Source organism: Micropterus salmoides, unplaced genomic scaffold (genome assembly GCF_014851395.1).
Source record: "Micropterus salmoides isolate LMB-PRFRI ecotype aquatic unplaced genomic scaffold, ASM1485139v1 Ms_hic_scaffold_9, whole genome shotgun sequence".
NCBI classification, from domain to species: domain Eukaryota; kingdom Metazoa; phylum Chordata; class Actinopteri; order Centrarchiformes; family Centrarchidae; genus Micropterus; species Micropterus salmoides.
Window position 1 is genome coordinate 33,536,882 of NW_024044681.1, and position 25,417 is coordinate 33,562,298.

A 25,417-nucleotide genomic window follows, 5' to 3' on the forward strand; every position below is an offset into this window, starting at 1 on the left:
GTAAGCAACTGAATGCATTTAATGAAATTCAGTACTCATAGAAACAGCTGGATTTCATTTACAGTTCAAAGCATAAAGCACGAAACATATTTCAAGTAAAGTCAAACTAGTTGCATGGAGACTTCGTACAGCCACATGTGGCAGCTTTGAGGCTTTTCTCTATCATGATTGCACACCTGTAGCAACCAGCGGATTCCCACAGAAATCCAGTACAATCTGGGTAATGCTAATGCTGTGGTTGTCATCTGTGTATGACTGGTCGTTTTTATTAATATGGGTGCTAAAAACACAATGTATGTATTAAAGTGAAATTATAAAGAGCCGTGGAAAACCCTCTTCAACCAAATTCAGCCCATCCTGGATTTACACTCATATTTGTGCAGTCGGGCACTTTGCAAGATAATCCCAACTCTGCAGGCCAACAAATCATGTCAAATCCTCTCTGAGTATTTGTCATGTTTGCGGCTCTCATAGAAGCAGTCCCTGCCCCGAGGCTTTCATTGCTGTTCATCATTGGATTTCACAACGAATTGTCATATTTTCCCCAGCGACCTCCAGTGTGTTTCCATGACCCTTCAAGCAGTCAGGTGGACCACTTACATCAGCCAGTGTGTGTCTGCTCCTCACAGAGCACTTGGTGAAGAACTTCTCTCTCGTAAATCCCTGCTGGACCAGTCATTCTCAGGGCTATATGTATGACCTTTTCACATCATCATCTGGGGAGGTATTCTTTAGGAAGTCTGCTGAAGTTCCTGCTCTGCAGTGCCTGGTCAACGGTTTGAATGAAGGGGTCAATCATCTGTCTCATGTCAGGAGTAAATGGGTCGAAGGAGGGCTGCTGGGCCCCCGAGCGTTTGAAATGCCCGTCCTGGTTGCTCTGTGCACAAAGCAGCCTCTCCTCAGTCATAGTGACATTTAGAAAGGCCGTGATGAGACGGAGCTGAGGGAGAAGAGCCCTCTGCAGCTCCTCATAATGGACCACCAGCAGGCGGCGTCCAAACTTCAGCCAGCCCAGAGCGTGGGACGCCCACCAGGGGGCGTAGCTGGAGACAAATTCGGGCCAATCTGCAGGTGCAAGAAAGTAGAGTTAAGAATTTAGAGGACAGTGAGTTCCATCAAGCATCATGTGATTTGTCAATATCATTCCTAGATCTTATACTAATTGTTAAATAATAATAATAATAATAATAATAATAATAATAATTGGAACTTTCTTTGTACAGAACTTTTCAATACAGGAAACAAAGTGCTTTACAACAATCAATGTAAACAAAAAACAAGTTGTAAAATATTTTCATCACACAGTGGCTTACAACAATGATTATCTAAAACATAAACAAGGCAATAGTATATAAATAAAGGGGAAATAAAATACGCCTCACACAGTGGTTTACAATCAATAAATAAAACATGACCAAGTCAATATACAACTAAAGGAAACTAATTATGAATCACACATTGAAAGCTTTGTGTAGAAGTTTGTCTTAAGAAGTAAGTTTAAACCAGGAACAGACTATCTGCTAGCCTGAGCTCCTCTGGTAGATTTTTCCAGAGTGTAGGAGGACAAACAACAGAGGCCCTGTCTCCTTTGGTTTTTAGCCTAGACCTAACCCTAGGACCACATAACTAGACACATTTCTCTACGTGGGGTTCAAAGCACAAGTCTTGGTCAAAAACTACCCCAACATTTCTGGCTGAGGATTTAGCTTAAGTTGCTAGTTCACCTAACTTTGCCATGATATGATTTCTATTTGCTGGGGTACTGAGTACAATGACATCAGATTTGTGAAGGGCTGCAATGTTAGACTGCTCACCGGCTCTGATATAGAGCTGTGTGTCATTGGCATAAGTGGAATTGTACAATTTATTTGCAGATAATATTACTGAGGGGGAGCATATCAATGGAGAATAGAATGGTACCCAGGAATGAACCCTGAGGGACGCCATAGAGCAAGTTTGTGGGGAATGAGCCTGCCACAGTGAAACATCTGTTAGAGAGGTAAGACCTGAACCAGAGAACGCTGACATCCAAAAGAACTAGAATGGAGCACTCACCAGCATCTTCAGTCAACAGAAGGTCATTACACAAGAGCAGACTGAAATATTTTGAATAAATTGTTGTCAAATATAATAAATAAATACATAATTGCCACTAATGCCACTAATTGTTTGAATGCAGCTTTTTCTTGGACTTTAGATAAAATTATAAGTTTGAAACAGGTCTGTTTCAAGTAATTTAGACTTAGTCTAAATTATTTTTTTTTCCCAGAAAGCTTCAACCAGAGCAGTTTTAAAACAAGCGGAAACTGAGGCGGAGGTCAGGGAGCTATTTTTAACAGTCAAGATGAAAGGGCCAACAGTGTGCATAGTCTCCTTCAGTAATCTGGAAGGGACCACATCCAAGAGGCAAGTAGATGACCTGATATGGTTAACTGTATCAATAAGGGCAGAGAGAGACATTGAGCTGAAGGAACTGAAGGATACAACATCACATGATATGCTGGTTAATGGCTCTTGGAGAGATCGGTTGCGGGGCCAGCTGCTAACAGACTGGGATGTGATTTTTTTTTCCAACTCTGATGAAGCTTAATCATAGGGTGAAGAGTAATATCCTTTACATCAGAACCAATCTTCATCTCATATAGAACGGCCAACAAAATATTATAGTATATGACCTGAATACAATCATCAACTGAACTTCATACTTAACACAATTTGATAAATAAGATGAATGCTGCAATATGTTTTCCTGGTCTGTGCTTAACGAAACTCCTGCGTCTCTTTTCCACTGTGATCGTATATTTATGCAACAGATGTAAAAAGTGTATAGCGGTTTCTCAGTAGTATCTTTATGGCTAAGCACGGTGCCCTTAGCAATACAACCATTTAGTTGAACGTTTTACAGTGTATACTGAAAGAAGTTGGCATCTTTTAAATTATACTGCATTTTCAGTTAATTAAAATTAAGAATATTGCCAAAGCAATTGCCAAAATGTATCTTTAATAGCTCAGGCTGCTTCAAGTGAAGTAGAAGTAAATCTGAGTGGAGATGCGGGACAACCCTCTCTAAAAGATCTAAACAGTTGAAAGGAGGTGATAATATTTTGTTGGTGCAGTAATTAAAACCCAATAAATTGCCTTAACCTACTATATACATATTGTACCAAAGCCAAATGTGGATGTAAGATTTAAAAATGAAACCACTCCTTAAAGATGTATTGCAAGAATCTTTGCAAATACTTTATAATTATTTAACAGACTTAGTAGAAATCTCAAATGTTCCTTGCCTGCTTTTGGCAACAGAGAAATCACAGAGGAATTCATACTGTGCCACACTGACTGACTGACCGACTGTAATGTTAATACAAAGTAAAGTGAGGAAGGGGATCAGTAGGGGTAGTAAAGGCCGTAGTGGATACTGCTGCTTGGAGCTTCTTTATTATATCAGTTTATTCAGCACACCTTTGTTGTATTTCCACAAAGAATCCTGGTAGACATGAAAAGGTTTGCCTCTCCAAGACAGGTCCATTTGGACATTTTTATTGGACTTATTTTTAGTCCACAGAAGACAATCAACAAATGTTTACTATGATTCAAAAACATTTCACTGTCCACAAATATGTATATTTACGTTTGCATTGTGTAAAATCACATCTACAGAAATACAGAGTGATTTGTACATGTGAAATTGGTTTTGCACATTTGTGGATCACTTCCTGTCAGTATGTGAGCCATGTTACATTTGTGACTTCCCTTTAACACATTTGTGGTATTTTCCCGTGTCTACAGCGGAAATCTGTTAAAGAGGTGATATTTTTGGCTTTTCCCCTCTCCTTTATTGTGTTATCTCTCTTTTTTGTGCATGTAACAGGTTTGCAAAGTGAAAAAGCCCAAAGTCCAGCCCAAAGGGAGTTCCCATCTCCCACAGAAAGCTCTGCTCTGAACTGCTTGAAAACAGCTCGTTTGTAGTGCAGCCCTTCACTTCCTTTACTTGTGACGTCACAATGAAAACGCGTCATAAAGCTTGCCAAACGGCTAGCGGGGTCAGGCATGCCCTCAAACCAAGCTAGTCTGAGCAGAGGCTCTTTCGACTCGCCTTTGTTGGTTTTCCACTGTAGAAATGTTGCACCTGTACCCGCTTCCAGGTACTTTTTTTCGTATCACCTCACCTCCGTCGAGGTTCCAAGCGAGCTGAGGGATACTAAAATGTAACGTGAAAACACAACAGACTGCTGATTGGTCAGAGAGAATATTCACTATTCACTGCATCATCATTGTGTGCCCCCAGACAGAGGTCTAGCGCACGCAACAGCAACAGAAAGTTTTATATTTTACAGTTTTTGTATGGAATTTCATCACTAAATCCACTTCTGAGAAGTTTAGATTTCAAATATTGACAGTACGATGTGATGGCTGAACAAAAATGTGCTTGAATATTTTCGGAGTTGAGGAGCTCTGCAAGTGGCTGTGGGGGAAGCCTGCGGCAACCGGCGGGAGGAGCATGTGCTCACAGAGCCCTCTGCTCCCGCCGTCACACAGACCGCTGCAGCAACAACGGCAGAGGAAAACACATCTGTCTTTACATTCATTTTCACTTAAAAAAGAGAAAGCTGTGTGGGTCGCTGGTGTGTGTGTCGCATTGAATGTTAAGTCGTGGCAGTTGTGTGTGGCGTCGCTATGACGACAAGCTATGTACTATCTCTGGGTACTGTCTGCAATGGAAAACGGAGCAGGACCGCTATGGTAGTATTTTTCGGCAAGGCAGCATAGATCATCAGAACACCGGCAACAGTTCAACGTTTAGTCCTAAAAGACGATGCAACTCCAACTCTGTTTGGGCCTGGAAATTCACAATCACAACCTATAAGTATGCTTTACTGTGAATTGTATTTAATATAAACACGGCAATGTAACTTCTCAGACTGTTCAAGTGCGGAGTTGTTGTAAACGTTGGCTAACACAGCTAAAGTTATAGCTATAATGCTAATGTTACACCTGATGAGAAAGCTACTGAGCAAACAAAACCACTTTTTATGTAAAACTGAGTGGAAATAGGGTGATTTTTGTAGTGGTTTATGGTAAGATGTGGAACAATGATGTTGTGTGGTTATGGACCATCTGCTAGGTTACGGTTGCAGTCTGAAGCGTCCTTGATTTGGATCAACCTTGTTTCTTACGACCCGTCCTTCTCTGCTTCTGATTGGCTAGTAGTCCTTCCCTGGGAACTGCGCATGTGCAACTCCCAACAAAGATTTTGTACAAGTAAGATGCATCACTCTGTAGCTCAAGAGCGGAGCGTACAACACAGGGTGAAAAGAGGAGCTGCAGCAATGTGCAGTATGAGAAAAATATGGTGTTAATATGGTGAAAATTAAACCATATAAACCCCTAAATAAGATTTTGAACATGAAAATGAGCATGATACCACCTCTTTAAAAGAAATGAGAGTCAGTTTACTAGCTCCACCAGCAGGTGGTGGGAGCAACATTCCCTCACATGAGTTGACAGGATTACAACTACCTAGGGTCGTGCTTCAGGATGCGGTTCGTCCTGGTCATCTCCGTTTAAATGTGCTGTGCTGTGCCTGGTTCCCCACAGTTTTCTAAGTTTGTGTTAGCTTTGGTAGTTAGATTAGCCCACGTTACGTTACAAGCTCACGTGAAATAATTTCGTTCAAGTCGAGAGATTTTATGGATTTCACAAAAATTGGTAATTCGTACTACAACTGGAACTAGCCTACCTATCAATTATATACCTTTATACATTTACCAAGTCAGGTGAACAGTAAACATGTTTAGCTACATGATTATGTGTGTGATACATTATGAGGGGGGAAAGTAATAAATATTAATTGATAAAAAAGGAGGTGATGAAAATGGATGTGAAATGAAAAATAGTATGATAAATATTCAAGTGATTTGATTAATTTTAAGTCGATTGAATTAAAACAGTAGTGATAGCATTAAAACATAACCATTTTTATTCATCAATCAACATTTACAACCCAAAATTGGAATTCATCATTTAAAGCAGGTAGCCTCAAGGGCTAAATTAACAAAAAGTTGATAATAAAAAGGAGGTGATGAAAATGCGTGTGAATTGAAATGCAGAGTGGTTAAATTTAAGGTGAATTGAAATATAAAGTAATAAATTGTCAACTGATGGGATAAACTTTATTTACCATTCATCGTTCACAACACCCCACTCTTGTTCATCGTACAACGCCAAGCGGGAAGCTTCCGGTCTACAATATGAAGCCGATGCGGAAGTCCCTGAAACCTGCATTCTATTGAAAATCCAGCAGGGGGCGACTCTTCTGGTTGCAAAAAGAAGTCTGGCTCCATTAGAAATAATGGGAAAATGAGGCTTGTTTCCTGCAACTTACTGCTTTGCTTTAACTTTTATTCCAGGACTCCAGGACCTTGTTTTAGAAAGCAGGCTCAACAAGCTCTAAGATTATCGCTGAGCTTATCCTTATCAATACATTTTATTCAGTCCAGCTCATCCATCATTTACCAGACTGGAATTTCCCAAATGAATGATAAAGTGCAGGAATTCTCTTATAGCCCACTGCATTTTAAATATGAAGGCTATATTTACTCAGCTGTAATCTGATGGGACAAAGTGCAGGTGGCAATAACTGCAGATGAAAATATGGATCAAACAGACCAGACACAATTTTGTAATTTGTAAATGTCAGACCCAGTAGGCTATTAATGTGTCTATAATAATTAATAATAATTGTCTATAGGTACAGACTGAAATTCTGAATTCTATTTTACATAAAGAAAAATCTTGCTCATTTTGTAGTCAAAATACTTTCAAAATCTCATTTTTGTTTCTCATATTTGTTTTAGCTCAGTGCGACTTATCACAATTTGACAGTTGATTGTTCATTGATCAGTTACAGCTTCATGGACCTACAGATAAGTTTGATTTAAACAGTGACTACTGCAGTTGTAGCCCACAGTAAGTGGTAAGTAACGGTTAATAACCCGACAGCGTCAAAAGGACAGTGCAGCCTATAGCTTTTAATCTGAGGATGAATCCCAATGACCAGAGATTGCTGTCTGTCCATTTCAATGACAAGTTGATCATAAAGGCGGGGAGGGTTAGCTTCACAGCATCATCCAGAGTTACTGATTTAGGGTTTGTCTGATTTCGGTCTCTGGAACAGAAAACCCAGAGTTTCCCTCATCTCTGGCTCGACATACTCAGAATTTTTACGAACTCTGCTTTCCGAAACAGGGCCCTGAACACTACTGATTTAGGACTCTGGGTTCCTATCCACAAGTTCTATCATTGTAATTACCTAATAACACATAATTTCAAGTCAATAATGGAAATAAAGTGGTGATCTAAACTTAAAAAATATGTCAGTTAACAACTGTAAATTAAAACATTAACATATTTTGCATGTATGTTAGTGGAAAGTAAAAAATGAAAAGCTGATGTCATTTACTGGTTTTTATTTGGAAATTTCTTTTAGACATCACTTCCACTGTATTTTCTCAAAACCTGGACGAACCACCACCAGAGGTACAGTAAATGAGAAACGTGTGTTTTTGTGATTAGGGTGAAGAACCCTTTAAACATTCTGTATTCTGTTGTGGTTACAGATGGCACCACAGTGGTTTTTGTCTGTACATGACTTTACAGAACAACGTGAGAAAGATGAAGGATTTTCTGTGTGGGAGTGAATGGATTGTTCAAGTGCCATTCAAGTGGGATTTTAATACTCACAAATGTGACAATTCTCAGTTGCTGCTTATCATGAATACTGTCTTTTTGCATTGCTACTCAATAGAAAAGCTTTCAGAGAGCAAATGTACTTTATGTTACCATGTGATAAAATCTGTAATACTCAAGAGTGCAGTCTTCACTGTAAATATGACAACTTACCTCCTTCATGATGTACTCACAGTCTCATCACAGAATGCCCTCTGGTCTACTGTTACTTAACATCAACAGCAGGACTTTATGCAGCAGTAACTGCAGCATCTTTCAGCAGAGCAATAAAGCACTCAACTCATTATCTCTTTATGGATTGGATTGTATTACCTTTGCTTTTCCACTGTACATCTGTGGCGTGTCCTAAATGTCCGGCACACTTGCGGTTGAATTCAGCCATGAGGGAGCGGTAAGGGTTTCGAATCAGCAGGATGGCAGAATCGAACATCTCAATTTCTTTCTGACCGCTCTCGTGGGTCTTTACGCAGATGCTGCGGCCACTCTTCCAGTAGTCCTTCTCTCCTTTGAAACCTGGTGCCAATGAATAAATGAATGAATAATGGTCAGCTGCGAGGCAATCTTTCACCAAGCACTCACTCTAACACCCGTCTGAACGTTTGTGTGGCGCCCTCCCCCACCTCTGTTGTACAGCGTGCCGTCGAAATAGAAGCTGCCAGTGTAGTAGCCGGTCACGAGCTCAATCAGGTGCCGTACCCAGGTGTTGCCTGCGCCGGGAAAACTAGAAAGTGCCACCAGGGAGCTGGACCTCTGAGGCAGAAACATTCTCTCTTTGCACCTGGAGTCTAGAAGGACAGAGTTTTTGTCATCAGTCTTAGTTTTTAAATGAAGCAGAAATGCAGCATATCAGAATATATCAGAAGGGGAAAATGCAGAGAGAACAAAAGTAACACAGAACAAGTCATATGTGACAAATCGGGATGAGTGAAAATATATGATTTTGGGTCTGATATAAGTTTGGAATGAACACTGCTTTCAAGAGCAATTCCTTCCTCAATCAAGTGTTCTTTCCCAAGGAAACGACACAATATTCATGGGCAGTGTCAGGGAGTAGGCTAGTTTTATCAGAGGTTATTTTTACAGGCCATTTTACAGGAGGACAGACAGGCTGGAACTCTAACTGCTGTGTGTGATCCGTAAAAATTACTGACATGGCAGAATAGGATGGGATTAAAATACAGACACGGTCTGGTGATTATTGCAATGTCCCATCTCCCTCAGTAGAACCAATCAGAATGAGGCTTTACATGATTGGAGTTTTAAACAAGACCCTGTCACATGCATATATGATTGACACAGGGTTGTATCTGTCTAACAAATATCTCACCAAGTACAGGTGTGTGATACACCTGGTAGTGGTCATGCTCAGTGGGTGATGTGGAGGTGTTGGTGTGGTTCAGACCAGCGTTCCCCACACACTGCTGGTTGTCAATCTGCTGGCTGAGACTGAAAAGAGAGGATGTCCACGTACAGAAACAGTGGGCCTTCTTGATCACGGCCAACGGGAGCTCCTACAAACCAAAAGCACAAATGTTCCACGTGTTTTTCTATGACTCATCTTACTTCTTTTCTTTACGAAAGACTTACGTTCTACCCAAGGCTGATGTGTTAGCTCATTTCAGTAGGAAAGTGTGTATCACATCTACACTCCACGCTTCACTTTTGGTCATTATCTTTTCTCACTTTTCCAGTAGCAGGAGGTCAAAATGCTCAATGTCAAAGCATGAGTACAGACACCGCAGTGAAACTTTTTAGTTAAGTTATGCATAACCACACATACATGCACACAGACCGCATTGTCTGAATAAATTACAATGTAGTCACCGCCAAATGATGTGCAATATTTCTACCAGGCATTTCTGTTTTCAGACGAGACACAGCTGCACCCAGTAAGATCTTGGTGCAGGATCCAGACTATCTACTCCTCATTAGATGCACATTAAACCTTAAATATTCAGCAAAATCCAGGGAGCTCTGTGCTCCCACATGTGAACTCATGGGAGTGGAGACAGCTCTCTGAGCTATGGATTTTCCTCTCCTGGAAGTGGAGAGCCGCTGGTACCATACAGAGAGCTATGTGCAATAAATTGATAATCAGGTCTGTAATTTCAGAGAAATAATACAAACCTTATCTGTGCAGGTCTCGATGCAGGACTGTGTGGTTAGGTTGGGCTGAAAGGAGTTGATGGGGAAGGTGCTGATAGTGCTCTTCTGCAGCTTGAAGCAACCTCGGTAGTGAATGTTTCTGACTGGAAAAGGAAAAATACACATGCAAAAATAGTTGCTCGCTAGTGGCTGGATAACAAAAATGGATTTGGTAGGATTGGGATTGCTAACTGCATTAACCAGCATTACGTAGTATTTTCATTTATTCACTGACAAGGGCAAATAAAGGGTTTATTCTGAAATAAACTATCGGATTTAAAATAAAAAAGTTATTCGACATCAGGCTGAATTTAAATTACCAATAAATCCAAATTATTTCTGCCCTAATTACATTCCTATACTTAACTGAATTCTGGTGTGTAATATATTCACAATTCAGCTGCAAATCTCCGGAGACACCGAACCTTCCAATCATGAATATTAATACTGTATATGATATAACTTCTTACATAATATATTTGACCTTGCCAGAAACAGTAATGTGGTGCATATCCTCAAAGAACAGACAACAGTTTTTGTAAGAGAAATGTTCATGTATAATCAGTCTGTTGGATTTTTATGAAGTGGTTTGGATTATAAATACACAACAATACACAATTCTGTGACAACTGTGAAGTCACAAGGGTTATACTGACATGTTCCTTATATATCTTGTTCTTTTAAATGAAATGTACAGCTCAAATCATCATGGTGCCTCACAAACTATCTGTGACATGGCCTGTGCAAGCAGACAATGTGTATACACTCTCTATAAACTCCACAGTTGCCGCCTCAGAGAATATTCTTTAACAAATGGCATCAATCAAGCGTGATTTTATGCAAAAATGCACCTGTTTAATCAGCCTAAATCATGATATTTTCAGCCACAGATAAATTTAATGCCCTAGTGCAGTGGGCGCTGCAGCACTCTGGGGTGTTTTGACAGACCAAGGGTATCAAAATGTACAGTAAAGAAATGGGAACATATTTATATTATGTATATTCCATTTCCCTGTATCTAAACAGAAGAATAAACTTCTAAGTCACCATGTTATATTATGCAGTAATAGCACAGTCTGGACTTGTGATCGCAGGTTACGGTTGGTGGTTGTCGTAGCAATGCAAGACGCTTTCCGTTTTTCACGTCCACATCAGACAGATATAACAACTATTAAAGCAGTGATAGAAAGGTTTATTTCTTTAACTCAGTCGTCATGACAGTCTGAGACAAAAACTAAAATTAGACCGTACAGTGATGACCACTTTGCTTACAGTTTTTATGTGGAGAGGAGAAGTTAGCTGTCCCACAGCAGAACATAGAAATTTACTCAACAAACTAGCATACTTGTTCAGAGTGTTCTGTTTGCTATATTATTTTCTTCCGGTCATATATTTAGCATTTTACATCAAACTGAAAACATTGTCTGTATGTGTTGTTTCTTTTAAAAAATGTCTATAGAATGTGTTATCACAGGAAAAAAAAATCATAACTAATCATAACTAAATGGGCTATAACAAGGAGAAAAACAATCAGTATAAAGGGATGTCGTGGTTTAAAAACGTTTGGTAACCCCTGCTCTAGTGAGTTATTCTGGCAGCAGGATGGTGTATGTGGGATAAACTAGAATGCCCATGTTCATGGTAATGAAGGACAATGTCAGTCATTGCAACAGTGTGGCTCATAGATATGTGTTTAATGGTTTTTGGACAACAATAGAGCTCAGAGGGACACAATATATGAGGGTTTACAAGGAGGATTAGAGATTAATTCAACATTGGTTTTAGCCAGACTCATCATCGTGTGAGGACTGCACAGTTTTTTTCTGACATCGCATTCTGTAGACTGATTTTATCTATTTAAGTTTTGAAGTTATTTCTTCACTCGTCTGTGAAGTCACCCACAGAGCAACTCATGCAGAGAAGAAATAGCAAACAGTCCTATGTCCTCCCTGAGGGAAGTTGACTCACATTTTCTGTGACCTGGCAGCTGCTCCTCCACCTTGTAAATGGAGAGTCGGCCCACACCGCCACAGGGAGCCCCCCTCTCACCCCGACACACCAGACTACAATCCTCCTCAGGAGCCCGTGGGCTACTGATTCGGTTCCCACAGTGGCATTCAGCACCATACTCCAGACCTGCAAACTGGTACCCACTAGCCACACACACACACACACACACACACACAGAGCCATGTGTCACAATCTTCAAATACATTCCCCAGACCCTTAAACACCACAACTACATGCATAACCCTTACCCTAATATTAATCTGATTCTAACATGAAACCTAAAACCAAGTCAAGTATAGTGGAATCCGGGTTTTTGGACTATAGTACAAATATAGTAAAACAAGCCCATACACACACACAGACAGACACAGACAGACAGAAACATAAGCCATAACCCCCAGCTATTGCCCTCAGGCTAGGCCACCCCACAGGACATTCATTAACATTTCAAACTTATCATTGAACTCAAACTTCTTAGCAGTAAAGCTACAGTATAGTCTCTCCCCTGTGATATTTATCAGCACTTCTCCTTCCGCACTCACCTGACTGTGTAATGCCTGTTTCTAGCTGATCTGTCGTCATCTCTGATCTGTTCTTTACATATCAAGGCTGTTGTGACTCATCCTCGCTCTTTATCCTCTCTCTTTGGGACAGACAGAGACCTCATAAAAAAGTGACCTTTTCATATATGTCCTTTGAAGCTTCCTCATAAATTGCCTTGACTTTTTACTTTTTTACTCATCGCGGTAATTGGCTCTCTCAGGTAACGAGCACGAGTGCTTTCCATGTGGATGGGGTGGTGGAAGGGCTCAGTGGGCTTTAGATGTGAGCAGCAACTCTCAGTCTGACTGAATCCATCTGTCCTCGGCTGTTCTGTTTCAGCAGGGCTACGCTGCTTCTTTGCTGGTAAGATATTAAAAGGAATTATTCAAGATGGTCATTCCTTGAGTTTGCTTTGAAAAATCCACCTGTCTCTGCACATTTTTTTTTTCTCTCTCAGCTTTGGACAGCTATTTGAATGCTGCAACTTCAGCTTGCACTGACCCAATCAGAGATTTTCACCCCCAGGAAATATCTCACCTCTGGCTTATTTACCAACTGCTGTAGTCAGCTCATTAAGCTTTCTAACACACACACACCTCCCTCCTTCCTTCTGCAACAGATCAAGCCTTCTGTCCTGCTCTTCACTCTCCCCTCTCTCACCCCCCTCATCTTTTACTGTCACCCAGCCACCTGGCTTTCCGCTGGCTGCAAACACAGGAGGCATTCATGGAGGAGACTGAGATCCAAAGCATTTACTCAAACAGCAGGCCTTCTGTGGTCCCCTCACAGGAGCCCGTCGCAAACGCATTACCTTTCTGAGCAGGTGTCTTGACACAGAGAACTGGTCATTTTGCGCAGGTCATAAAGCATGGTCCCTCCCAGTGCCCGATCACTGGCATTGTGCAGAAAGCAACCGATGTAGGTTCCTGCGTGTGTAAAAAAACCCAGAGAGAAACAATTCAGATTGAAAAAAAATCCTTGTAAAGGGCACTCAGCAAGTGGACACAATTTGGAATGTGTGTTACAATAACATTTTGTGCTCAAATCATTTGTGAATTAATAGTTTTGTTGTCACGAAAAAACAGATTTAGATAATAAGTTAATCTTCAGTTTGTCACATGTGAGGAACTGCCTCTTTCCCTTTCTTTGATATGATGGTACATTAAATTTGGGCGTTTGGGATGGTGTGTTGGACAAAGTAAAGCAATTTGAATTTGTCCCCTAGGGAAACAGTAATGGGATTTTATCGATTACATGATTCGTCAAGCAAACTAATTGACAGTTTAATGAAAATAATCATCGGTTGTAGCCCAATAACATGAATTACCTCAATTTGAAGTCGATTTTCATGTTTAGTCTTTAAGCTAGATTCTGAGCATATTTACACACAAAGGAAAGAATTTTTAGTTTAGAGTTATTCTGATGCATTTTGTGTTTGCAAAAATTGGATGCATGTGCGTGAGCATAATACACACACTGACAATGGATGCTGACACTCTCCTCTTTAAGTTGATTTGGACATAAACCAGACCTACTTTGTCTTTAGTCTGGCACAGGCAACATCTTTTGGCAGTGCCAAAGAAGCCTTTGCATCATCACTTACTCACAGTAATTATACACACCAGCGTGTATTGTGAGCCATAATATCCAACTAATTTATATTATGGTGAGGCCTAATTTGTCATCCAATAGAGATGATTCCCATTTCTACATTACTGTGAACCTGTTTACTTACACTGAAATCACCCCTGGAGAAAGAAGTATGTAACACATAACAGGCTACGACAGACTATTATGATAGGCTGATAAGATTAAGGCTTCATATAAAATATCACCTAAATTCAGTCTTTGATGTTATCCTAGTCTTTGCCACACAGCTACATCAAACTCTACTCAGCTGACACATAAATGTTTTCTTTATAAATACCAGTCTGTGTGGGGAGGGTAGCATATGCATTTCTTTTGTGTGCAGACTTAATTTACATCTTGCCTCCATGGGTCTGAGACTCTCTGTGTTTCTACAGGTTTATGCTAGAGGTTTCTTCAAGAACTGTATGTTGTGAACGGGAAGATCAAGTCTATCTTGAGGTGCATGTAGTGCATACATATAAATCCTCAATGTTGACTTAGATTTATTTCACAAACCCTAGTATGAATTTGTATTCATAGATGTTTTAAAGGTTTCAAGGACACTGGATTCAGCTTGCGTTATGTTTACTACCAACATAAAAAAGACGGAATGCCAACTACTCAAAAAGAGGATTTAAAGAGTGTTGGAGGAGATACAAGCTACCAGGATTGAAGAGATGTGGCAGCAAGGTGCACAGACAAGATGGAGGCAAGCAATGGACCATGAAATCTCTGGCAGGCCAAGCATCACCATATCAAATTTGTGATTCAATCAGTCTGTGATGTCCTCTGAAGCCCGTCCAGCCTGTTGTGCTGGGGCGAGGCTGAGTCACCAGCTGCCTGTGCCTCAGGAGACAAACACTGGAGAACACCAGCAGCTGCTGCCTGAAAGCACTAAGAGACTCGGGCTGCCAAAGTCTGTGGCAGGAAGCATCTCAAGAGGCATCACCCAAGGTGGGTTCCCCCCTACCCTACTATCCCACTCACCTACCCAGCAGGGCAGGTCATTCTATAATCAAAGTGAAGGAGATGCCCCAGGCAGCTGCAGCTGAGGGTTAATGGAAGGAAGCAGCCCAAATTCCCAGACATGATAGAAATGACTGCACTTAGGCCTGACACCGTGTCGCTTTCTTAAACACTAAGACAGATGGCTGTGCTGGAGCTGATTCTTCCCCACAGGATTGGATGGACAAGGCTAATGACAGGGTGGCCAAGTGTTAGTGCATGTGCCACTGCTATGGGTAGCATGTGCACTGTGTGTGTCCGTTAAAGTGGGCTAAAGAGGGTTCACAGTCCTGCTGCTGCGTCTATGATATCTGCAGCAAAGGGTCTCAGGACATGGTAGACTGACCTAATAAGTTGTGGTCAGTGGGGATCGTCTCAGCACATTAGCAGATAGACATTTAACCAAGTTTGGTATCAGATGTTTTTACATATTTAAAGTCTTTATATGTATAAACACACACACGAAAAACTCACCCTAACACTAAAAGGCTGATGTGCCATAATGATAATTAGAATAAGAGCAAAACATAAGGATTAGAAAAAATAAATCCAGTGGATACAATTCCAAAGACAAATAATTGCAAAACCTTTTGAAATATAAATCTATTTAACACAATATGATAAAATTGTTTATTGTGTTTCCCATTATAATGGTATTACAATAAAAAAGAAGAAACGCTATGTAAACCTGAACCTCTGTGTTATTAATGCACTAACCCCACTTAAAATCCTTTTGGTTTATGATATTTCTGATAATGCTGTAACTGCATCCTGACTACAAAGAGTTCTGTGATTTACTGTATTGTCTTTGACATTCAAAGAATATTAACTGCATAGAACAATATAGATAAAATATTTTTTAACACTAATTATTATTAACTAACAAACAAACAATTAATAATTAACTAACAAACAGTGACAGGACCCCTGAGCCCTGAGCAACAGTGTCTGTAGATATTTTTTCAGGCAGCATCCAGCCCCAACAACCTTCGCCAGTAAGGTAGGGCAACATTTATGTAGCCTCAGAGGCAACAACCAGGGGCAAAAAAGTCTGCAAAGCACTTGCCACAACACTGTCGGCTGCTTGTTAAGCTCATTGCTGTGACCGCAACATTTGTATCGGCTCATCTACTCTCATCTGGACTGGTGGCTGAACAGTCAGAGGACAATATTTAGAAAGACATAAATAAGAAAATTCAACCTGAAACAAATTGTAGGGGACATGCACCACCCACCCCCATGCCCACTAGAAATTACACCCTTGTGGACAACCCAACCACCTCCACTTCCTGACTTCCTAAAAGTTTGCAGGGGAATCAACACAAACTTCATAAAACTCAGATATCATGAAATATCAACACAGAGTGTCGCTCCTACTGTGCAACCCCTGTAATATTTCTTACTTCTGATCCGTCTGCACATCCCTGGGTGTGTAATTCTTCTGATATGTACTTTACATATCAAGGAATCTGTGACTCATCCCTGTGAGGCACAATGTTTCCAGCAGCAGACACAAAGTGTTTTGCGTCTCACACTTTTATATTAAAATGTTTGAATAGGTAGGGCTCCTGGATCTATGAATATCTAAAACTGAAAAGGCATGTGCGAACCTTTCCACACAGATGTGTAATGTTATTACTGCTATGGTAGTGTTAGTCAAAGCCAGTGAATAAAGATGGAATACAGATTAAAAAATTAAACTGTGAAAAGATAAAGATTGAATAGCAAACCACAGAACTGAAGATATTAGGATAAACACAGAGAAACGAGCTGCGAATGATTAGAACTGCAGGCTTTTCATCTTAAATATTATATGATGATATTCTATTTTACCATACTTCTTTTTACATTTTCTTATTTTCTAATCCTTTGGGAGTCCAGAGTAGAGTCGGGCAGACACATTGGTATATCCCAGATATTAGTTAATGACATTGGGGAGAGCTGGGACAATTAAAACACTTTCAGATAAATGTCATTTTAAAAGATAACGTTACATACAGAAACTATTTTTTGTTGTGATCAACTCCTATGTGTGTTAAATCAATACCTGGTACTATTTTGTACAAATGTGAAGCAAAGTTGGTATTATTTGACTTACAATGGAAGTTGACCATTGTGTCCCGACCGGTCGAGACAGCAGACACAGGGGTGGGAAAAATTAAATAGATTATGACTCCTGACTGTTAAACTTGAGTCACTTCTATACTGAAAATCTCTGACATGGCAAACTTCTGGATGTGTTAAAGTATTAACTAATCTGTCATATGATCATGACAAAAAAACCAACTACTTGTCATTCAAAATTACCAGTTGAGTGAATTAACTTTCGGTGATTGAAAACAGCTTCTTCAGTATTACTGTACGAAAGTGTGATGGATTCACCCGTTTTTTTGCACTTCTGGTAAGTATTGAATACTGTACATGCTGATATAGTCTGGCTTATCAGACTCATATGAGCTTGGAGAAAATTGCTGTGTTACTTTCATCCCACGTTTCATTCATCCTGGCTCTCCCTTAGAGTAAGTATCAGCCAATAAATATAATTATTATTAAAATATTAAATATTGTAATTGCACTTCAGAAAAACCAAAGTCTCTTTGCATACTGTGTCTTGGTCACAATTTATCAAATTTAAGGGATTCTTATCAAAAATATTTGTCTTTGTTTTATGGTTATGTTAAAAAGTGAATTGCTGCAAATAATTAGTTATCAGATGATTAAAAACTCAACATCCTGTATTGGTCTGGCTGTAGTCCAGAGACTAGAGACAGCTATGAGATTTGGATAACAAGATTGTGTTGGATGGCTAAGAGCCATTTAATGACTGCACACACTGGCCGAACACCTCATGACAGTCCTGATTTAGTACCTTATCATTTGTACTTGACTCACAATGTGTAAAAACTGTTTTCCAGTCATTGTTTTGTCCATTTCCCTTTCTTTATTCTAGTAAAGTAAGAAAGTGCTTGTTGTAGAGTTGTAGTCAAGACCGCCCAAACTGAGACCAAGTCAAGACCAAGACCAGAGTTTATCGAGACCGAGATAAGACCAAGACTTTTAGGGGTTGAGACCAAGTCGAGACTAAGACCGAGTCAAGACCAAGACCAGTCCCCACATTACATGACACACAATAAAATGTGCAACAAGATCATAAGTGCTTCTCAAATTGATCAGAAAGATCCACATTCCCATTAAAACACCCACATAGAAAGAAAAAGAGCTGAAATCAACGTAAGCATCGCGGGGAGATGTGACAGTTGTTAATGAGAACAACGCATTTTTAATTAGCGTTATTGGTTGCATTTGAAGCAATACGTTTTACATCCAATCAAAGTTAGGATGTTAACAAATAAATCAGATATTGCAAAAACGATTTATTGATATTCCCAAAGTTATGGTCTTGACTGGTCTTGAATTAAAATTCCGAATCCTCAATGTCGGAGACTGAGACAAGCCCGAGTACAAATGCGGTTGAGTCCGAGACAAGACCAAAACCATCAAAAAGTGGTCTCTAGTACAACACTAGCTTGCTGAACCACTTTTAGAAGACTCATCAGAAAGGATGTTACATTTGTGGAACATTGAAGCTATGACTGCAGCTAACGATTATCTTGATGATTGATTAATCTACATGCTTTGATTTTAATTGATAATAACTGATTGATTAATAAGAGATTGTTGAGATTTTGATGAGAAGATTGACACCACTCATGTATCCGTACTCAAATATGTAGCTACAGCCAGCAGACGGTTAGCTTAATGCAGCACAATTCTGGAAATTTGTCTCTAAGTAACTTGTCTCTGCCATTCAACCTTCACAAAACCACACAGTGAAAAGGGAGACTCCAGGTAGATAGATTAAACAATCTATATAAATAAATAAATATATATATATATATATATATATATATATATATATATATATAACATGTTAATTAGTGAGCTTCGGACATGCTTATAGGTATTTTTAAACTTTGGACAGAGGCAGGTTAGCCGTTTCCAGTCTTTATGCTAAGCTAAGCTAACAGGCTGCTGTCGGTGGCTTCATGTTTTCTGGACAGATGCGGGTGCGCTATTGATCTCTCATCTAACTCTCAGCAAGAAAGTGCATTAAGTGAGCACTAAGTGACATTGAGCAATGCACATACAAGTGAACTGTTAAGGTTTATTAATTATACCACAAACAGTGGGCCCTGGCTATTTCTCTGAAACCTTCAATCAAATACTCTTTCAGGGCATGTGGTACAATAGGCCAGGGTAATTTAATTCTGTGTCCTGGGTAATACTTTTTAAAAGGAACCTTTGCCAGATTGCTGTTGCTGAAACTGATCTCATTCCTGCCTCCAACATTTTTCATCTGTATTATCCTACTTAGTGACTGAGTGGTTATGTAGTGTCTGTTTAAAAAAAGGATTAAGAGCTCTTGTAGGATGCTTTTCAAGAATGAGCTGGAAGAACAAATGTTCCACTGGAGGTAATTCCATTGTATTTATCATTTCAACAAAATGGCAAACGCACTGACAGGCCGTGTTCAACAACACAGTAAATCTCCAGGGATCTCTGAAAGTCCTCAACTAATGGTGAAAGCTCCTTAACAGAGAGTACAAGTAAGGAATCATATCATTTTTATCTACATAATTACTAATTTATTTTCTAGAAACTGCGTTGGCTCCTGCCTGCCTTTTGCCTATTGCTTCTTAGAGGATCAGTGAGCACGATACCTCATCTAGAAGATATGAAGCACCCACATGTAAAATGTCATATAAATGTATAATGAAGCTCTTCTAAATGTTCTAAGGTCATGAACATCTCTTCATAAATGTACAATGAAGCCTGTTGTGAGTGTGCTATGGAAGCCCAGAGCAGAGTGTATTATCTCTGCCCCAGGCTATAGGAGCTAAAAATGTAAATCACAATATGGAAAATAAACATGTATATTTGCTCCTTCATATATTATTCAACAGGAAGCCCACCGTCTCAGTCAACACATATTCACAAGGATTTTTCAGTCTTACATAGCCTCCCTTCCACTGCTGTATGTCAGATAGCATAATAGTGTTAGAGGTTAGAGCTGAGAGCTTTTTCACCGACTTTGCAATGATATCTGCTTTTATATAATGGCAATAGAGGTGCACAACCTTGGCTCCTCATCAGTTAATGACCGGCAAAACCACATTAGATGTTGTGATGAGGCCACACAACCACAAGCTCATCCGGTAACATATCTTTCGCAGCCATGTTAGAGGTCCCTGAGCTTCGGAAAACAAGTAGCTGATCGAGTTGGTTAAAGCACAACTTTACAGTCTGATCAGCATTTATTAGTATTGTTTCATGTCTGCGTACTTTGGGGTGAAGAATAATATTCATTTTGTATTCACATAATGCAGGTCAGCTAATTAAAGATAGTATTGAGCAGTATATCATGCTCATGTTGTTAACACCTAACTGGCACACTAATTAATGTAAATAGGGCAAGCAGCGGCCAGTGATCACATGTTAACATTAATACTGGCTGCTTGCTTCTTTTGCCTCCTGGCTAGTGAGCTATAAGAAAAGCTGCAGTGATGTTTATGAAGTTCCAACTCTGACTATTTAAGAGTAGAGACCTGGACTGAAGACAGTGTCAACTCAATGTGGAGACAAGTCTAGCTCTTCAGACTGACCTTAAGTAAAATTTTTTGAGTATGTTCACAGAAACAGCTGCAAGGTCTGTATCGTTATTTACCTTTATGTCTGCTGCTCCTGTGGAGAGAGACCTTCTGCTCTGGACTCTCTGGCAGCAGACTGTGAAACCAGCGGCGATGCAAGTGTTGGACCCCCAGGCTTTGGGAAGCAGGCCAGCGTCGCCCTGCTTTGACTCCCCCTCCAGACACAGACTGAACGGCGGCCCATCTGGAGCGCGCCCTCACACCCAAGCCTGCAGACCTGAGGATGGTAGGAGGTGCCGCAAGAGACAGCAGGGGTGGCAGGCTGACGAGGTTTGACTGGGCTACTCTGACGCTGGAGCGCTGCAGGAGCAGGATGCTGCCTGCCATGAGATAGGCGATGCCCAGGCAGAGCAGCAGCATCTGAGCACGCTTCAAGAGGCAGTGCAGTCTGTAGAAGGGCGCCACCATACTGTCTCTCACCTCAGTGGAAGGCCATTTCATGGATTAGGATTGAGAAGATCTGTAACCTACTTACAACTTCATAATCTGGGAAAGACCTGCAGCATCTGGCAATGCTGTATAGACATTGTGTCTTGGTTCTTCATGGCCACAGAGTCCAGTAGCATCAGTGGAACAATGGATATGCCACAGCAGAGAGGGATTTAATATCTAAGGCTGCGGTCACTGACTCCAGGATGATCCTTGGGGAAAAACTGAGGCACAAAAACAGAAGAAACCACAATCAGCCTGATTTAAAGCACAAGTGCATTTCTCTTAATGATGTGAGCACAGTCATAGGCAACAGAAGTATATGCCTGGCGGATTAGATGCACAGCTCATGTTGACACACGAGCTTGTTTCTGTCTTGCAGCATCTTGCAACACATCCCTTGGTGTCTGCTGCTTCGTTGCTTTCATTCTTGCCATTTGTTTATAATTCAAAACCCAGTGTTCTGCATCTTCTGTAATTCCTGTTTCATCTGTGTGTCCTATCACATGAAAAGGGGGGAAATAAGGAAATGATACCACTCTTTACTAATGTGGCTTTTAAATTGGATTCTCTTCCAATACATGGATTTCATTCAATTCCTTAACTGTCAGATTATATTTATTTTAACACTGGCAATATCTCAGTTATCACAGTGAAATGTCATCATGTGATTTAAAAAAAAAAAAAAACTGTCTGGAGAGCGCATTATAGGTGCTTATGAAATGGAGATTAGTATGCAGACCATCTCTGGCCTCATCTGTGGAGAGATGAAGAAGTGATGAGTAAAAAGACATGCAAAGATGAGATGCTGAAGATTTCTAAATGATAAGAATGTAAAACACTCATGTATTCGCACTGATACTTTGACTGAAGAGAACCTGCTCCTGTGTCGGTTTTTCTGTCTCAATGGTCTCTTGCAATCCCGTCTTTGATACAGCTGGTTTTACTTACAGCCTGTAGAGGTTCCCATGTAACCAGCAATGTTTGATCACCCCTCAATATATGCAGACTGAATCTCTCTCCCTTCACATCCGATGATTTCCATTAATGCTCCGTTGTGTCGGTGGCCGTCACACAGCGTCATGCCCTTCAGCTCTACTTTTCATTTCAGGCCTCACGTATTCTATTTTGTCAAGGGGACACTACCCCCCACCACACACACACACACACACACCTTAAATAAAAGTAGGGGTGCGGTAGTGCTCCCGAGGATAGAAGCAACAGTTTGCACAATGAGCAGTCTCTGATCAAGTCTCCAAGTTGTGTTCAACTCCAAATTTGTGAGCATAAAATAACTCACCAGCACGCTAAATGATAATAAAATCCACGCCTGTCTGTTTCGTGTGTAGTGGTTGATGGGAGCATGAAAGAGAAATGACAAAACAGCGAGAGAGTAAACACGAATCCCCTATTTAAGAATCCGTGGTCTTCCATCTTAAAAAGCCCTCACTCTGCCTCCACCATTTACAGTAGAGGATATCTGAACACGCGGCTTACCTTCAGCAGTGGAGGGACGCGCAGGCATCCTCGTGTCGTGCGATCACTTGTCAGTTTATGGCCGTTACGATCGCTGATTCCTCCGCTTGCTGTCCAGTGAAGGTCTCCACGGCTCTCCAGCATTTCCCAGAGCTGGTGTTATATAAGCTCTCTCTCTCTCTCTCTCTCTCTCTCTCTCTCTCTCTTTCAGCCAGCCAGCGCTGCTATCCGTCGCTCTGAAAGGCTGGCATGGCGATATAAAGCACAGACAGTATATGTGAGTGTGTGTTGGTTGGCGAGAGAGTGAGAGGAGAGGAGGGGGGGGGGGTGATGGGGAGGAGGAGGGATAGTCAGTCTCATTTGCATTGATGATCTAAACGCGTCACAGCTCCTCCACTGTGCAAACGGGAGAATCGTGCCCAGCAGCCCACAGCTTGCACTGAACATAAGGGGTCCTTATAATACACAGCGGCCTCACCATATAGCCTGTACCGCAACATATTATCTTCTGACACCGATACACAAGCTGCACGCACGCTGCAGCTCAATTGACAGTACAGTGAGTTTCTTTGAGGGAAAACATCATCAACGGTGATATAATTTGGCTTTGTGCATTTGCTATAGTAAACCTGAGTTGAACTAAATCTAATATTGCTAGGTTGTCAAAATCTGAAGACGTTTATTTTGTATTAAGTCCCATCAGGGCTAGATACCCTAATAGCAGCTGATAGTTAGATCCACAACTCAAATCATGTGTCACATTGACCAATTCACTGTTCTCCTAATAAGTGTTCCCTTGGTTTTAGTCATGCGCGTCAGTTTAGTTGTACTAAGTAAATGAATGGACTTTGCCATGAGTCATGATGTCAACCCGTGTTGGCGTCCCTGCATTTCAGCACCACGAACAGCGCCTCGTCTGCGCGCTCCCGCCACGAACAAGGGAAATTAACAGCGCATGACAAAGCCCTTTGTCACGGCCGATTGACCTTCAAACTAAGGCCTCCACGCACCGGACATGGCCTGGAAATAAGTGCATTGTTGTTCAAGTGTGCAGGGTGCCAAAACATATCCATTCCCGGTCTTTTAATTTAGAGTGGAGTCTTAAAATGTTAATCTGCTCTGGAGTCTTAAAATATTAAAAAGTTCCATTTCATAAAACATCTAAAGAAATCTTTGAAACGAAGTGGTTTGAAGAATTTTATATATGTGGAGAGGACAAGATATTCAGGCGGAAATGATCGGCATTTTAAAACATACAGTAGGGACATGCCACTTGTTTCTCTCCCTTTCAATAAATGAAACATAATGGGCTTACAACCTTCCTAGAACATGAGAACGTCAAAGGGGCAGAACACTTATATTACACGTTAAGTGGTTTACTTGTACTGTTTATACATACAAGAGGTAATCCACAACATAAGCAACATGGTGCCACAACTGATAAAGCATACCAATGTCTGTTTTCTCTCGCATGTTTTTATCCCTTGCCCATATTATAGTCTCCTAAGACAGCTAAGTCTGCCTTTGTGCATTATCACCTCCTCCTTAGTGACAGACAAATGGTGTCGTCCTGCTGGGAGAGGCGTGAGATCAGAAAACAATTCAACGTGTCGTTCTGGAGGGCATGTGTAAACGACATATTTTATCATTTAATCTGGATGACTTGTCGGCTAACGCAGAAGAAAGAGCCACATTTCCACGCAGCGGCCAGGACATCATCAGTCTGCCTGACTGACGAGTTAGCAGAAGTGCAGAGCCCTGCCACTTTGAGAAGCCACAGCAGCTCAGCTCTGCTGCACGTCTGCACAGTGCTGAGATGTTATGCTTCTGGAAGTTGTTTTTGTACTGTTACGCTCTTCGCTGAATTTTCCCTGTAAAATGTCCTTGTAACTGCAAGAGAGGGCAAACTTTTTCTGCTACAGTGAGCAGAGCTAAGCTGTTTGGTGGCGAAGAAAGTTGGAGCCTGTTTTTAAGTTTGAAAAAATTTGTCCTCCTTAACAGATTGTTTTAGATGTTTATCTGAAGTTAGTTGGATCCAAGCCTTACTCAAAGTCTATTGTGTGTGTGTGTGTGTGTGTGTGTGTGTGTGTGTGCGCGCGCGCGCGCTCGTGTGTCTGTGGGATGGTTTTATGGTTTGTCAACGTCTTTAGGGGCCGGATGGTTGTCACTATTGTTTCTTCCTGTATTTTATTTATTCTCATGTCACTTGTTGCTGTATGCGCTTGTATGTAATGTATGTTGAATGTAAAGCACACTGAGTTTACCTGTAATGAAATTTGCTGTATAAATAAAGTTGTCTGGCCTTAAAAATATTGTGTCTGGGCTTGGTGTGTTGCCTATGTTGCCTAGTGGGAGTAAGCTGTAGTAAGCTGTTGCCTTGCTGTTAGCCTCATTTGACAGGTGCTTTGCTGTGGGCTTGTTTTTGATCCAATTTATAAAGAGTGACACTGCCTCCCCCACTGAGCTTAACACTCCTGTTATTATTCCAATCGGCGTTAATATTGCTTGGCCTCAGCTTTTTTCTCCTGTGGTTATATTTGCGTTGCAGCCTTATGTAACTCACCTGCACAGCTGCACAAAAACAAGCAAGCTTATCCACAGGAGTCCAATGGGGAAGGACAAAGTAAATCCACATCAGTCTGCCTATTTGTTTTTATTACTTTTCCCTTCACAGTAGCCTCATCTATCTCTCTTCTCACCCCCCACTCGCTTTTTCAGAGGGC

At 40.8% G+C, this 25,417-nt stretch overlaps 1 protein-coding gene across 1 annotated transcript; it reads right to left on the minus strand.

Moving 5' to 3' along the window:
* wscd1b (WSC domain containing 1b) lies at nucleotides 1-23,006 on the minus strand. Its single transcript, XM_038707510.1, has 9 exons — nucleotides 22,716-23,006; nucleotides 20,807-21,442; nucleotides 13,259-13,373; nucleotides 11,863-12,047; nucleotides 9,877-9,998; nucleotides 9,077-9,260; nucleotides 8,370-8,534; nucleotides 8,062-8,262; nucleotides 1-1,065 (listed from the first exon to the last, which is right to left on the minus strand). The coding sequence occupies exons 2-9, from the start codon at nucleotides 21,228-21,230 to the stop codon at nucleotides 713-715; spliced, it is 1,749 nt and encodes a 582-aa protein (XP_038563438.1). The 5' UTR covers nucleotides 21,231-21,442; nucleotides 22,716-23,006; the 3' UTR covers nucleotides 1-712.
* Between the last annotated feature and the right edge of the window lie 2,411 nt (nucleotides 23,007-25,417).

What these genes read in the sequence shown, in the direction of transcription:
- wscd1b (XM_038707510.1), bottom strand. Translation starts at nt 21,230, where the DNA reads ATGAAATGGCCTTCCACTGAGGTGAGAGACAGTATGGTGGCGCCCTTC. An exon ending in GCTGCCAGGTCACAGAAAAT is followed by an intron (nt 9,999 to 11,862) that starts GTGAGTCAACTT and finishes TTCCTTTTCCAG; the next exon opens with TCAGAAACATTCACTACCGA. An exon ending in TCGAGACCTGCACAGATAAG is followed by an intron (nt 9,261 to 9,876) that starts GTTTGTATTATT and finishes TTTGGTTTGTAG; the next exon opens with GAGCTCCCGTTGGCCGTGAT.